Source organism: Tauraco erythrolophus, chromosome 4 (genome assembly GCF_009769465.1).
Source record: "Tauraco erythrolophus isolate bTauEry1 chromosome 4, bTauEry1.pri, whole genome shotgun sequence".
Classification (NCBI taxonomy): domain Eukaryota; kingdom Metazoa; phylum Chordata; class Aves; order Musophagiformes; family Musophagidae; genus Tauraco; species Tauraco erythrolophus.
Window position 1 is genome coordinate 29,071,896 of NC_141468.1, and position 15,402 is coordinate 29,087,297.

A 15,402-nucleotide genomic window follows, 5' to 3' on the forward strand; every position below is an offset into this window, starting at 1 on the left:
ATTAGCAGAGTCCATGGAAGTCTGCAGTTGCCAAACAAGTCTGAATCTACAGAGGATCAGAAGGAATTTTTTATGAGAGGATGACTGGTAAAAAGCATTCAAGACACTGGGTAGGTTCAATGATCTTCATCAGAAGAACCTGGAAAGACAGGGCAGCTTATCATGCATGTTTAGGAGCCTCTGCAGTTGAGACTGAGGAGACAGAGGTGAACCTATGGGACATTAGAGCATAGGCTAGACTCTGAAAGGCACCGGAATAGAAAAGCCAAATCTAGGGATTTTCTTTATCCTTGAAAACATGAAAAACTAGTCAGTTTCTTGTAGAGAGTTTAAAATGTAGATACAGACTAACGAAAATAATTTTGGAATAATATCCTCAATCACAGAACGTTAGGGATTGGCAGATCTGAAAAATCAGGAACAAAATGGCCACACCAGAAAAGACTGTAGCAAATCCTGATAACACTGAAGATGAAATTAACGATTCAGAGAAGGTCTCGATGTACATGTTTACTCATTCAGCAAATCTTCTTGACATCAGCAGGACATGAAGCAGAGCTGTAATGTCCTTGAACCCCTTCAAGTGGAGCTGCCCTGGCCTTTCTAAAGTCATGAGCCAAAGTTATCAATTACTAACAAAGATATCACAGAATCACAGAATGTTAGGGATTGGAAGGGACCTCAAAGGATCATCTAGTCCAATCCCCCTGCCAGAGCAGGACCACCTAGATCAGATCACACAAGAACACGTCCAGGCGGGTTTTGAACATCTCCAGAGAAGGAGACTCCACAGCCTCTCTGGGCAGCCTGTTCCAGTGTTCTGTTACCCTTACTGTGAAGAAGTTCTTCCTCATATTTAAGTGGAACCTCCTATGTTCTGGCTTATATCCATTTCTCCAATATATAGGGAAAAGGATTTGGTTTTGATTAGATCATCATATAGGTAGGAACTGTAAAGCAGAGCAAACTCACAGATGCAGACAGGCAATCTGTGCAGCAGAGTTTGGTTAATTCGGGCCTGCTTTTCTTCTAAATAAAGGTAGAGAGGTACAGGAGAGCCAGGGAACATTTGCTTTTATTTTTCAAAGGTTCTAGGAACTAGCTGTATCTGAGGAAAAGCTGGAATTGCAGCATTAGTAGTGGGGCAGTAATGAGGGGTGCTGAGATCCACACAGAGCCAGAATGTCTCAGAATAAGACAGAATGGGGAGCAAACAAACCTTGAGAAACTCTAGAATTGCCTCTATCTCTGCATTTCTTCAATGTTCTCTTCAGTGTGGATGAACTGGAAGGTCATTCAAAACTCAAGATTTTGCAATGCATGGCGTTTCCCAGAAGGTATGCTGGAAACAAGCCTTTCTATCCAAAAAATAAAAAGTTTGCAATTCTACAGCTCTTAGGGATGTAAAATGACTCCAAGAAGTAGAGTCATCTAAAGCTCTTCTCCATCACAAACAGTTATCAGGTATCTGACAGACTCTGCTTAAATCCCAGAGACTCAGGGAAAGTCATGAAGATGAGAAAGATAAAAGATAAAATTAGGCAGTCAAACTTGTGAAGGGGGGGAAAAAAAAGGAAAAAAAAGAAAGAGAGCAGAACTCCCCAACTGAGAGTTGAAAGCACATCATCATGGGTCAAACTGCCCAATAAGGCAGGCCTGTAAGAGCTTCCACAGAAGAAAAAAGAACAGAAAAACCAAGAATATATTCAAGAAAAGAGAAGAAGTAACTCAAGCTTTATGCTAGCAAACTGGCAACAGAAGACGCTAAGGTTGTAAAGTCATGAAAATGACTGAATGTAATGAAAGGATAGCATGAAAAAAATGTCAATTTTGAGCCAAGATAACTGAAAGAAACTAAGAAATGCCCTTCATACTTTTTAAGTTGAATGTGAGCAGCAGCAAGGATACCTGTACTGTAGAGGTCTGCAGGGAAAAAATGTTTCTGAGCCTGAGTACTAAAAGTGATTTGCACACAAACAGTTAAGGCACACATATAGGCAAGTACTCAAAAAAGAAGCAATGAGTTGACTTACAAGATAAGTAGCTATGTAAATATATATACAGACTGAAAAAAAAGGAAGAGGGATTTAATTCCAGTTGTTATTTCTTCTTCTTAATATGATTTCTTTCACATGATATACGACCAAAACTTTACAGTGCTATAAGACAGCAAAATTTAGAACTTCTATTCTTCAAACCTGAACGAAGTCAAATACTGTAAGTGGAAGCAAGTCATCCAGTACTGCCGTATCTTTTGAGAATCTGTTAAGTATACCACCTATGAATTAAGAAAAAAAAAAACAAGAAGAAAGAGTCAAACATTTTAATACTCCCAAAATCCTACATTTATTACTTTAACAAAAAGTACAACTTTTTCTGAATACAAAATATTAAGGATAAATACAAGATTTTTTTTTCGAGTACAAGCAATTCTATTACAGTTTAGTGAAACTACATCTTCTTTCCCCACGGAGGAATTTGGCTCCACAACTTCTGTTTCAGTTCTTGGAATCTTGGAAAAAAACCAGGAAAACGTACCAGTGTCTCCTTTAATCTAGTATACACCGGTAAGAAGGGTATGAGATAAGAATTTCATGTACAGTGGGAGTCGGAAATTGTCGCACGAGTTATATAATGAACTCTGTATCAACTCCAGAGTCAAATTTGAATATGCATACCATTATTCACACTAACTGATGTTTTATGCCATTTTAGTAGGACTATTCATGAAATAAAGCACTATTTATCATCCACACCTGACTCCTTGTCACTCACCACACAGCTGACTATATCTTTTCTATTGCAGTTTTAGATGAAGTCTATTCATTAGAAGTTATTCTAGTTTTATTGCCTCAAACAGTTAAGAATTTTCTCCAGCTTATAAGGTGATACTTCAGAATCAGAATTGACAACTGAAATATGTCACACTCAAAGTGCAATCAAGGCTCATTAAAAGATTCACAAATTACTTTAGGTGGCAAACTTTTAACATGCAGCTTGACTAAAAATGTATATGGAAAGCAACAGTATCCTTTAACAGACTGAAAACTGTTTAACTGAAATGAAACCCACACATGAATCAGTCAGTCCCCATCTCAGTTACCTGCTTTCCAAGAGTTGAATGTTGACATAGGTGCATGAAGAACAGCATGTACCATCTTTTGATGAAGAGTTTTAGACACTGTTATAAGCGTATGCACGAGGGGCAAACCTCTGAAGAATCCCATGGCAAGTAGGGTATCTGCCACTCCCACGTAGATATAAATGATGTAGTAGCTGCTAGTGTCAGTGACAATCACAGCAGGTCTGTCAAAGGTACTGTTATCTGATTGTGTTTCATTTGCATTCAAAGCTGTTCTGTGTGATGGAAATCAAAAATAAATGCATTGCTGGAAAATGCAGGTTTTTTTCCTCTTTTGTTTTCTCTACCAAACAAATAGCACTGTTCATTTGTTTTAAAATTGTATTAATGGTTAGTTATATATATTTCCAGTCATTTTTAAAATATTGTCCTGTATTATATGAAATATAAATTATGAACTAACCCAGCTTCCACCAAGGCAAAGTTGCTCTGTGTGTGTGTGCGTGTGTGCGTGTGTTCAGGGATCAAGGCAAGAAATGGCTTATTCACCTCCTCAGATACCTTTGGTGATTCAGGTGCCTCCCAGCACTTGTAGTGTTTCTGAAATTGGTTGCAATTGTGCAATGAAGGATTTTTACCGAGAAGGAAATTATGCCATTGGTGTATAACTAAGACCCCTCCAACAGTGTTCTCCAAACTACTGTGAAAACGTACTGCTTTGGTAGTCTTTTGCAAATCTACTGCCTGTTTAATCAACGACAATCAATGATCATCTCTCCTATGAAGACAGGCTGAGAGAGTTGGAGTTGCTCAGTTTGGAGAAGAGAAGGTTCTGGGGTGATCTTCTAGCAGTCTTCCAGTACCTGAAGGGGGCCTACAAGAAAGCTGGAGAGGGACTTTTCACAAGGGTATGTGGTGATAAGACAAGGGGCAATGGCTTTTAACTGAAAGAGAGAAGATTTAGATTGGATATAAGTGAGAGTGGTGAGGCACTGGAACAGGTTGCCCAGTGAAGCTGTGGACGGCCCATCCCTGGAAGTGTTCAAGGCCAAGTTGGATGAGGCTTTGAGCAACCTGGTGTAGCGGAAGGTGTCCCTGCCAATGGCAGGGGGTTTGGAACTAGATGATCTTTGAGGTCCCTTCCAAACCTAATCATTCTGATTCTATGACACTATGACAAAACTAGTCTAATCAAGGAAAACGCACCTGCTTCTTTTAACCAGAAAAAATAATTTAGGTGTTGAAAAAACTGAAACATTATGGAAGTAAAATGCTTCAAGTGTACTATAAAAATCAAAAGCCTTAATGACTTATTGTAAGGGGACATCAACATAAATCTCTCATCCTACAGATCAGACCTAAGTCACTATATGCTTTCTATACTCAAACATACAGACTTAGCACTGCAGGACAAAAACAGGGATCAAAAGCACGAACCCAGGAAAAGCCAGACCGCTGCTCAGTATGCTCTTCATCTGCCTGACCCTGCAACTTCTGGGAATTTTTCAAAGGTGAGCAGAGGAAATTGTACAAATGGGGTCTTAGAGAAACTGCTCCCTTAAAACGCCCCTAAGCAAATGTCTCACCTGGCATCTCTGTAAGACAGTGGTGAATCACAATGTATTCAGGATAATCAAGTCCATGCATCTCTAGAATGAGCTGACCCAGGAAAAGTCTTGCGTGCATTGTTATGAGCTCAATAACAAGGCACAAACCATTTGACTGTTGGCACTTAAAGAAGTAACAGCTTAAGATACTACCTACATTAGGTATTTAGATCATGCACCTATGAACCACTTTATTGAATATACGCTAGTGCCTATCCATACAGACTTCTGGTAGAATTTATTAATAACTTCTAGTAAAAATCAATATAAAGCAGACTCCAATCTGTCAATAAATGATCACCACTACTTACTCTGTAAGAAGCATTAACCCAGCAACAGAAGCAGCTACCTGTGGCCAAAGAAAATAGAGTCAATTTTTTGCCTTGTCACATTATGTACTTTTTCTTACTTATCTTCTTTCACTGACTTTATAACTGTTTGTAAGAGAGAGCATTATAAATGGATGGAAGGCAAACTTCCTTGAAGCAAAAACCTTGTCATATCTGCTCCTCTCTCCACAGAAACCATTTAGTGCATCCCACCAGTAAAGCTACATTTAGACTTGTATTACAATCAGGCTCTCAAGTGCCTAAATATTCTTTTATTGTTTTTTACCGTCCCGTTAACAAAGGCTTGTTAATGCATTCCTACTGACAAGGAACATTCACTGTATGCTTTAACATATTTTAAGGATTAATATTTCTTGATGGCCCCAAAAGACTAAATCTCTCAATATCTTCAAAGACAGCTATTCAAATACGAATGTCAAACCTTTAACATTGTTATTTTTGTATTGTTGTTCTTGCTAGCTGATACCTACATTTGATGTATCTATTTGTTTGATATTTCTTGGCTGCTAGCTTTACATAATTCTCCAAATCATCTATTTTAATATTTTTAAAATGTGAAATTAAACATATTTTTATTGTGAGTGCTCAACAGAAGGTTCCTCTATAACACATTTTCTTGTCTGTTCACTGAGACACTGGAGATCTTCATTTAGTCCATCACATCTCAAGCTGCCCTATTTCTGCCTACGATCTTCTTTCTAAAGGTCTAAACATAGTTTCTAGCATGCTCTTCTCATATATTTTTATGGCACTGGTACAGGAATGTATTATGATAATGCCTCAGCATATAATTCAAGTCTTCTCCTTGGGAATCACTAACTTTTGCAGGTCTTACAATAAATAACTCAAGCTTGACCATGATGCTCTGAATTTACACATTTGCAACGATCAGGCTTCTTTCACAATAATATTTTTACATCTCCCAGAAGAATTCTGTTCTGATCTTGACTCCTCACAACAGAGGACCATTTATTTCAGTCGTGAAGATGAAGGTAGACAATACTGGGACAGAATAACTTCACAAAGCCTTTCTACACGTTTCCATTCATAACTGCTCTTTTTCCCCTTCAGCAACCCTAGACTCTGGGTACTACATCTAGGAAACACAGTTTTGAGCCACTTAAGTGAGCTACATGCACACCACACCCCCCCTCAAGTCGAAGAATGTACAAACATGCCCTATTTATGGTGATCTGCATGGACTCGTCTTGGGATCTACAATACAAAACAATCCATTCTAAAACTAAAATAGCATCTCTAGCATTTCCACAATAGTCTCATTTAGCTCTGAAGGGTGTCAAAGCTCCACTTTCATTTTACTTGTCACTCCTCTCTCGATTCAGCACTTGGATGTTCATCACCAGCCTCTCTTCACTGTCCATGGTCAGAAGGATACAAACTGTTAGCACAGGCCACTTACCCACTTGGCATGGTATTTCACCTCACGCACCCAGATTTGCTAAATGCTACATAGTGTGTGCTATGACTGAGTATCTTCCAGCCCATTAATTTATCAATAGGCTTTTACTGAAGCAGTAGTCACACCAGAAAGTTTAACTTAGATGGATACATTCTTTGTCATAAGATTTGTTCTTCACTTAGAAGATGAGGCTTTTGAATTATTTAGTTTTAGTCTAATTTAAAAGCAAAAATTTGTAATCAAGATTAGAAATGTATGCTGAATATAGGGGGGATAAATCTGATATACCTTGAAGTTAAAATTTCCTTTTCCCCTACAACTCACATTCAGCTTTGCTGTTGTAGGTTTACATAGCCATTTTTCCCTACCACGAAAATAAATCTTACATGATAAGAATAGGTGCACATCTAAACACTGTCTGCTTCTGGAAGTGGTTTAAAAATTTGGGATCTCCAACTAGATCTAAGCTCCAGACTTTATTCCTGGTCTAAAAGAACTGATTTAAATCACCTGAAACGTAACAGTGTACCATCGATCGTATCCTTCTCCAGGTTTGATGATACTAGAAGTTTGAATGCCACCACAGAACTCCTAAAAAACTTTCACTGATACAATTAGCCAGAAACTAGTCCTATATTCCTAATGGATTCTTCTCTTCTTTCAGTTCATGTTGAAAAATGCCAAGAGAAATTAGTACCATATCTTTTAAGTTGACATAAGAAAACAGTCCTATTAATCTCCCAGTTTTCTCTCTAAAACATGTTCCTTCTCTCAGAAAAACACTTGATTTAGGATATTAATTGTAAAAGCGGATAGTATGAGATTCTGCGTATATGCTAAAAGTCTTTCTAAACTGGAAAACAGGACAAAAAGCAGGCAGTTTCTGTCATAAGAAAAACAGTCAGACTTGCATGATCAGGCAGATGTTTTTCAGCTCTTTTTCTGACAGCATTTTCTACTGTACTTGGAAAAAGTCTCCTTTTTTTTTTTCATTCTATCCATCTTTAAACGCTGTCACAAGCATTCAGCTCTCTGCCTTACCCACCACTATTCCTTCAGTAGGAGCAAAGTTACTAACTCATTTTTGAAAGCAATTCTCTAGAATTTATGTATGTGCTTATGAAAAAAATTCTAGTAATTATTGTTGCTAGCACCCCAAACTCTGCGAAGATATCTTTTAATGGAAAGTGGCAGATTATTCACCTGTGAACAAGAGACGTGCACAGGGCAACAATTCTTATTTATGGTACCACGCAGCAGAAAATAACCAAGACAATTTGAGAAAATGGGTCTGCTGCTGCCATACACTAATCACTATCTTTGGTAAGAAATGCTCATCTAAACAGTAGAAAAGTAATTGCAATATCATTTAGCAGCAGCTGCCAATAAGCAACACATACATGAGCTAATGTCTTGATGTTTTATCCATTTATCCTTTCATCACAAACAACGCAGTCTGAGCAAACACCATTTGTAGTAACATGACATCAAGTGCAGGTTTTCTTACCTCAAGTAAGAAGACAGTCACACACAAAATTAGAACAAAAATCAAGTTTTTGTGGATGGTAACATATCTGAAATAGGTATTCCATGTGGCAACAGTACCCATGCCTTCAGCATCATCAGTAAAGCACTCCTGTCAAAGAATTGGTAAGACCATAGTCAGAATGATAACAATATCTATATATGAGAATTTCTGACACATGAATGCTGTCATTCTTCCTGCTAACTTACACCAAATAATTGAACTGCAGCATTCAAACTGGCTGATAACAGCTGGAGAGGAAGGTACTGACTGTTTGAGTCATCTTTGATGTAACACCATAGCTGAGAGATGATTTGAAATTTTCAGACAACACTGAAAGAAACAACCAAGAGTTGTCCAGCTCTACTAGAAGCCCAGAAATGGTTAATCAATAGCTATTTTCTTTCAGTGGAGATTATTATTGTTCTGTTAGAGTAAATCTGTAAATGCTCTGAGAATTGGTCATTTTTTGCTGAGAGCAACAGAGCAAAAGAAAAAATGGGCAGTGCTTCACCAAATTATAAGTTTAAATATTTATTGCAGACTTTTTTCTACCTAGGAAACAACTTTATCAAATTTTCCTATTCTGTGAAAATCAGCTGTCAGTTTTGAAAAGGAAAGTAGTTCATTGAGACCAGTTGACAGTTATTAGAAAAAAGAATTTTGGTCTAGTTCTTGGCGTAAACCTCAACCTTAATCCCATAATTTTCAGCACATCCATAAAAACAGAGTACAATCCAGCTTATTCCTCTGTTCATTACCTGTATCAGAACATGAGAGCTAAGCAGTCTGACAAATTTGTCAAATTTGATCAAATTCCAATTTTAAAAACTGTGCTAGTACTTCAAATGTATTTCATTTTTTCCATGAGCCTTAACGTTTCAAATGTCAATTTTACATGAATGTTTTAAAACAATGTTTTTCCATTTTATGGTTTCCAATTTCATTTTGTCCTAAATAATCTTAGGAGTAGATTAAAATGCAGGACATTAGAATTCTCTATTGAAATCCTCTACAGATCACATTCAAAAACTACAAAAAATCAGACAAAATAATTTTTTTTATTATTTCAATGATTACAAGATGATATTTAAGTTAAAAATATTTCACAGATATTCCAAAAAGATATTACACAGAGAAGTACTGCATTAGGAATGACATAGTCAGGTAGAAGAATACATAAGCAGTATATTGCACTAAACTATCACCACTTCAAAAACCAAGATGAATGTAATTCAACACATACCTTCAAATCCTCTTCATTGATTTCATCAGTTATGTCCAAGACACTGTCTCGTGACAAGCGCCTGGTGTAGATATCTATCTCAGAAGACAGGTTTGTCTGAGGCACCATAGACATTTTCCGAAATGTTGTACTTCCCTTTCTGGAAAAATTTGGTCCATAGTTCACAGAGGTGCTCGTCATCAGGTTTAAAACAGATTGCCGCCTCCTCTGACCTTGCAGCATATGGTCAGTGTTTATCATGTTACCTCGAAGCAGACCGACATCTCCCTGTTCCATGTCAGGTATCAGCGACAGCCTCCTTTCTGGCAGGTCATTGTGGCTATCTTCTATCCCATTGACCAGCATTCCGTTCTTCTGCACTACTGAGAACTTCCTACCTGCATTAAGGGGGTTAATAATTATGGAGTTCTTCCTTTTGTCATTAAAATCTGACGTTTGTTTAAAAGATTGCTTCTTTACTTCATTTTGTGATCCCATGCCTTCTCCTTCAATCGAAAATCGTCGGAGAGTCTCAGTTAGAATTGAATCTCTTCTCTCTGCACTGAACTGATCAAAAGAATCAAATCCCATCAGCTCTGAGCTGAAGTCTGGCCGTTGACCCTGAAGTTCAGAAAATGTTCCATAGAAATAGCAGCTCCCCTCATGTAAAATTAATATTTTGTCAGCAATCTTTAAATGTTCCAGTTTTGAAGTAACCAAGATCCTAGTTTTATTCGCCATCAACTTGCATACACAGCTATAAAAGAGAAAAGGGTTAAAAAATAGATATTTTTTTCATCATGATTAAGTGTTGCTTTTATCCCTTTCACTTTCAATTTATTTGCTTTTACCTGCCCCACTCCCAGTATGAGCAGTCTTGGGTGCTCCCTTAAACTACAAAGGAGGTGTTAAGGCTGAGATGTGCAAAGGGTGAGTACTTTATCGCAGGAACCAAAAAAAGGGGGAAAATTTAATTACCTTCGGGTCAATCCAAAAAACACAGTTCAACATAAAAATGAAATATTTCTTTTCATCTTAGGGTTACTTAGATCTTTTGCTACCAAACTTAAAAGTATTAGCACAATTTCAAAACTTCAAACTTATGGCGACTGAAAAGCTCATGGATGGCAGTGTGTGTGTCCTTACTGTTTTGAGCTACACCACCAGGACAAGCCAGAAGTCTCTGTCTTTAGCCAGCCTGCTGCGGATTTCTTGATCAGTGGGCACTTTCAGGTGACCAGTCTTTCAGTGATTAGAAAAACAACACAAAATATATCTTTTGTAAAACTTTATACTTACAAAGCAGGTAAATGTTTTAAAATGAAAGCCCTTCAGGTACACAGACATGTCAGATATAATGCCATGCACTCTGGGAGTAATAGATTATAGTAGGCTCAGTACATTGAGATGGGAGAGGGAGCAGTAATGCTCACACCTGTCCCAGGATTCTTCTCAACACAGTATGCTGTCCTACTGCTAACACAAAATACACACGAGAATCCTTAAAAATAAATATCCAAAAAAAAGGTATAATTTTGATCGCTTCAGTATTTTTCTATCGTTATTAAATTTCTGTTGTTCATTTTATCTTGTGCTGCTTGGTGGAATTCTTAAATACAATCTATCAAAACATACGGTACCTTTCAAATATCTCTTTTTCTGTAAAAATGTCTAAATGTCCAAAGGGAGAATCCAGGAGATACAAATCAGCATCTTTGTACACTGCTCTGAACAGAGAAAACGGAAATGACATTAACTTTCACAAGTCTTACCAATTTACACAGATATAATGTTAAAAGAATGCCTTTATAGCTTTGTCTCAAACACTTGTAATTGATAGACTTTTCTACGGCATCAATGTGGAGCTGGAGCTCAACGTTAATTGCACTTATAAGACACCCTTCAATAAAGCCTTTCCTTGCTGCAGACCAGATTACAAATTAACAATTCTTCAGTGATTTTTGTGTCATCAAAGGAAGCTATACAGCTGCCTTTTACACAGGTTACTCTAAAGATCTGCTAATGGTCTGAATCTGACAGTCCTCACTGGTGTACGATGATCATTTAAATGGGAATTTAGTACCTACTGTAACATCTACTGGTGCCTGAGGGAACATTACACGTATGTAAATAAGCATGTGAAAAGACTTAAGTCTCAGCACTTAATTTTAAACGTACTTCAAAATAACTGGTGAGCAAAGACAAGTGTATTAGTGAGTCACAATCTTGCAAACATTATCTGAAATGAGACTGAATTTCAAGTTCAGGACACGAAAAACTATTTGTAGCATTAGGACCTTAAGCTCTATGTGCCTGGACATGGCTTACTGAGACCTAAAATTATGGTTAAGAGGGTTTTTTTAAATCATTTTCAATAGAAGTTCAAAAAGGTCCCTTGCCTTCCTCTGTGAGTATGAAAATCATGACGTGATATGAATCAGGGTATAATCAGTAAAGAAAATTTGGACAGCTGTATTTCGGTACTTTTTAAAGTACTCTAAAAATCAGTTTTAAAAATCATTATGTTAAACAATGTGAAAATATTTAACCACTACGAAAAAATGCCCCCAATAATAGTGTAATTACGTTAATAAACCAAGCAACTTTATCAAAAAATCCTGTCACAATGGATTTCACCAACCATACATTACGATGGAGTGGCTGCACAACAACAAAAAGTTCATACTGTTCTTAGTGCTTTCATCAGCAAAAAGTTTGCAGGTTTCTTCCAGGAAAATGATCGCGCTCAAAATTACTGCTCTAATTTGTATGTTGGACTTAGTAGCTATACACGACTGGCTTTAGGGTACTGGGCCAGTGAACCAGCTCAAACCCAGCGAATGCACTGTTTTTTTTTTCCCTTGGTCTTTTCTTTCCCCTGGTTATGCTGCAGGCACTGACAGGGCTCTGTAGGAAAGATGGCTCAGGCAATCTTCATCTGCTTCTCATGACAGCTGGCTGATGGCACTTGCAGCAGGGATTCTCATTTCACATGAGTTTGCACAGAGTACAGCAGACACACGTATGCAGCCAGTTCAAGCAAATAACATTCAGCTTACAGCCAGTGCAGATGGTTACAACCTGGGGCTGTAATCCTAAATTTTCTCCTCTAGCTTTCTCAGACCTTCATCTGCAACCCACACCTCAACACCTGCACATCTTGCTGTATGCTGAGCTTAGACCGGAGCCTAAACAAAATATATAGCAGATACAGTCACTGTCTTTGGGACATTTAATTGTTTTAAAACAATAATTACATAGCTGACTAAATATATCATATCAGTTCTGTGACTCTCCAGTAAATGAGCTGTGACAATCTGAGAAGTGACAGACATGATTATTCATAGAATCTGGGAAATATTTCACACAAATATTGCATTTTAAATGAAAATCTAGGTCGGTTTTGTTGGTTGGGGTGTTGGAGCTCCTCCTGCTCCTCCTCTCCTCTTCTATCTTACCGCATAAAACTGAACCATCTATATGTCTCTTCCTTCTCACAAATCTGCTAGAAAGATCCACACTGAAAGCCTCTCTATTTCAAGGAGCCCATCTTTTAGCCTCACACAGACATGCACATCCTTCATGGGAGGCCAGTGTGGATGACCATAATGTGATTTTACTCCTACCCAGTGTTTCTGAGCATGGGAACTGGCACAATTTGCACTTGGCGCAGAAATAAATGGGGCCATTTACACATCAGAGGTATCATTACTGGATTTCTGATGACAGTTAAGGGATTCCACTGAAACACATAGCTAATTTATAAGACAAACACCTATGTTATTGTTCTGTAGACCTTCAAAATTATTTACTAACGTTGGAAGATCAAACAGAGACGGTCAGACCATTATTCACAAGTACTGACTAGCCATTGCTTTCTACTTTTTCTTTTCACAACAGAAAAAGACCAAAACTATTAGCAACATGTTTTGAAACACGGCATCTTTTCGTTTTTGTTACCTGCAGACAGGGAGTATGTCATTAATCAATATATAAACTGCCTTGTAGAAGTGTCATAGCAGGGAAAGATCCTGGAATATTTCTTATTTGTACCTTTGTAAGGGTTTCTTCAGTACTGAGAAAGCTATACTTAAAGGTCTGAATCTCCAAACAGCATCTTGCATCAGGGAAGGAAAGATTCATATTCAGCTAAGCCATGGCATATGTCTGATATCAAACTTTTATAATTCAATAAATAAACATGAAGGTGTATCACAAACAAAATTGAACAGCACGACTCAGGTTCATGATAGTAAAATGAAGTTCCTGATATATCTGGCAGATATTTAGTTAGCAGAACTTGGCCCACGTGTATTTTAAGTGCTTAGTCATAATACTTTCCTTATACGTGAAACAGTACACTACTCAGAGAGCAAAATACTCACCTTGCTAGTGAGATTCGCGCTCGCTGGCCTCCACTCAGAATGATTCCACCTTCGCCCAGCACTGTATAGTCTTTGTCTGGGAACTTGGAAATGTCCTGTTAATAATTTTTTTTTTAAGAATCAGACATGTATTTTCCTTATCCAAGAAACTCAAGCTACAGACTGAATGGAAGGATAGTGTAGAACAGTGTACAGACAGGTTGGACAGAACTTGCAAAAAAAAAAAACAAAAAAAAGTCTCAGAGAGGTTTATTTCTTTCATTTGTTTATGTAATCACAAATGGTGATAGAAGAAAACATACCACTCTATCGCAGAGAGCAACCACAAGCTGCAAGGTCTCAACAACAAATACTTGTCTTAATTATTAGATGTCTATAAAAGCAAGGAATTTATCTTCATACAATATCAATCCAAGACACTAACCATTTGACTTTTCTGTCAAGTAACAATGATAAATGCACTTGCCACTGAAGTTAGGGAGAGCAAGAAGCCCAGAGAAATTTATACTTCAGGCAGGTTCATTAAAAAAGGCTTGCACAAAATTCCTAGCCAGGAATGCTCAAGGTTTGCAAAAGGTTTAGGAGCCAAGTTCCACTGCTTGGGCTGTAAGTTACTTATGACTCATGACTATGCTAAAAACGAATCTTTAGCCAGTGATAAAACCAGAAAATACCATTTCACTTTCATGTGAAACAGAGAAGAAAAGGATATCCTCATGCCCCACTGATAGAGGTGGCCAGAAATTTTTTTGAGAGGACTACTTGGCACTGAAACTGAGGATCCATACAAACCACAATAATTTATGGAAGTGGAGACATGGAGAATAATAGCTTGTGTGCCTGAAGGTGGTCTAGTTTTTCTACTTTTACAGTTGCTCTAACAAAAGTTACTACTTCTGCCTTCAAGCCTTACCTGGGCTACATCCTTAAGCCAATACAGTGACAACACTATCACTGTGGTGGTGGTAGTTTCAGGGGACTTTTCCCAGAAACACGGGCTGGATGACCTCCCTGTGCCCCAGGGCACCTAGGTTTCCAGTGGGTACGACTCCAGGGCAGATTGCTATCCGCTGAGCTGGAAGCCCCAAGTGTCCCAGAAGCTCCCAGTGCCTTCGCTCCCTGCTCAGCAGCACCAGGTTGCTGCTCTTGCTGCCTGTGCATGCCCTCCAGCTTCCAAGGCAAGGATTCCCGGAAGCCAAGGAAGCTGACCCGAGGCATCTGATACAGACAAAATAGGCTCCAGTGTTCTCATGCTTTACAAAGACTTTCCTTTCAGTGCAACTTCTAGGGAAAAAAGGTGGCAAGCAAAATCCCTCATAAAGTGAGCTTCTGGGAACAGGCTTTAGGCAGTGCTCTGGAAGAGGCAGCCTGTTTTGGGGGTCTCTTTTCCCCCAGGCAGCTGAGGGGCACGCAGGAACTCAGCTGTCTGCACGCGGTCTGCAGCACCCACAGAAATCCTGTAGTTTCTGGGAAAAAGACTGGAAGACATGTGAAGCACTTCAGGGCAATGCAACCTGGGATTCTAAGTTGAGCTGCTCTCTAGAAGTTCGTGTTTCATACAAAGTCAGATATAATCCGGTTTTGATCACCCCTGCTGTGATTTTGATGGCTAATTACACTCTGTTGGGCAGCCTTTTGGCATTACAAGTCTCAGAGGTTTTGCAGAATAAATAAATAAATAAAAATTCTTCCAGAGAAATGTTTCCTTCTTCCTCCCCTGTAAATTGCCCTGACCTCAGGAACAGAGTGAACAATGCTCTTCAGCCCTGGATCAGTGACAGATGAAAGGTCCAGCCACTCAAGGACTG

At 38.3% G+C, this 15,402-nt stretch overlaps 1 protein-coding gene across 1 annotated transcript in view; it reads right to left on the reverse strand.

Annotated features, from left to right (window-relative positions):
- CFTR (CF transmembrane conductance regulator) overlaps positions 1-15,402 on the reverse strand; it is a 118,927-nt gene that overhangs the window by 33,324 nt on the left and 70,201 nt on the right. The window contains 7 exon segments of the mRNA XM_086609914.1: positions 2,199-2,278; positions 3,104-3,357; positions 5,001-5,038; positions 7,967-8,095; positions 9,231-9,966; positions 10,850-10,936; positions 13,595-13,689. Coding sequence (XP_086466040.1) covers positions 2,199-2,278; positions 3,104-3,357; positions 5,001-5,038; positions 7,967-8,095; positions 9,231-9,966; positions 10,850-10,936; positions 13,595-13,689 — 1,419 coding nt within the window.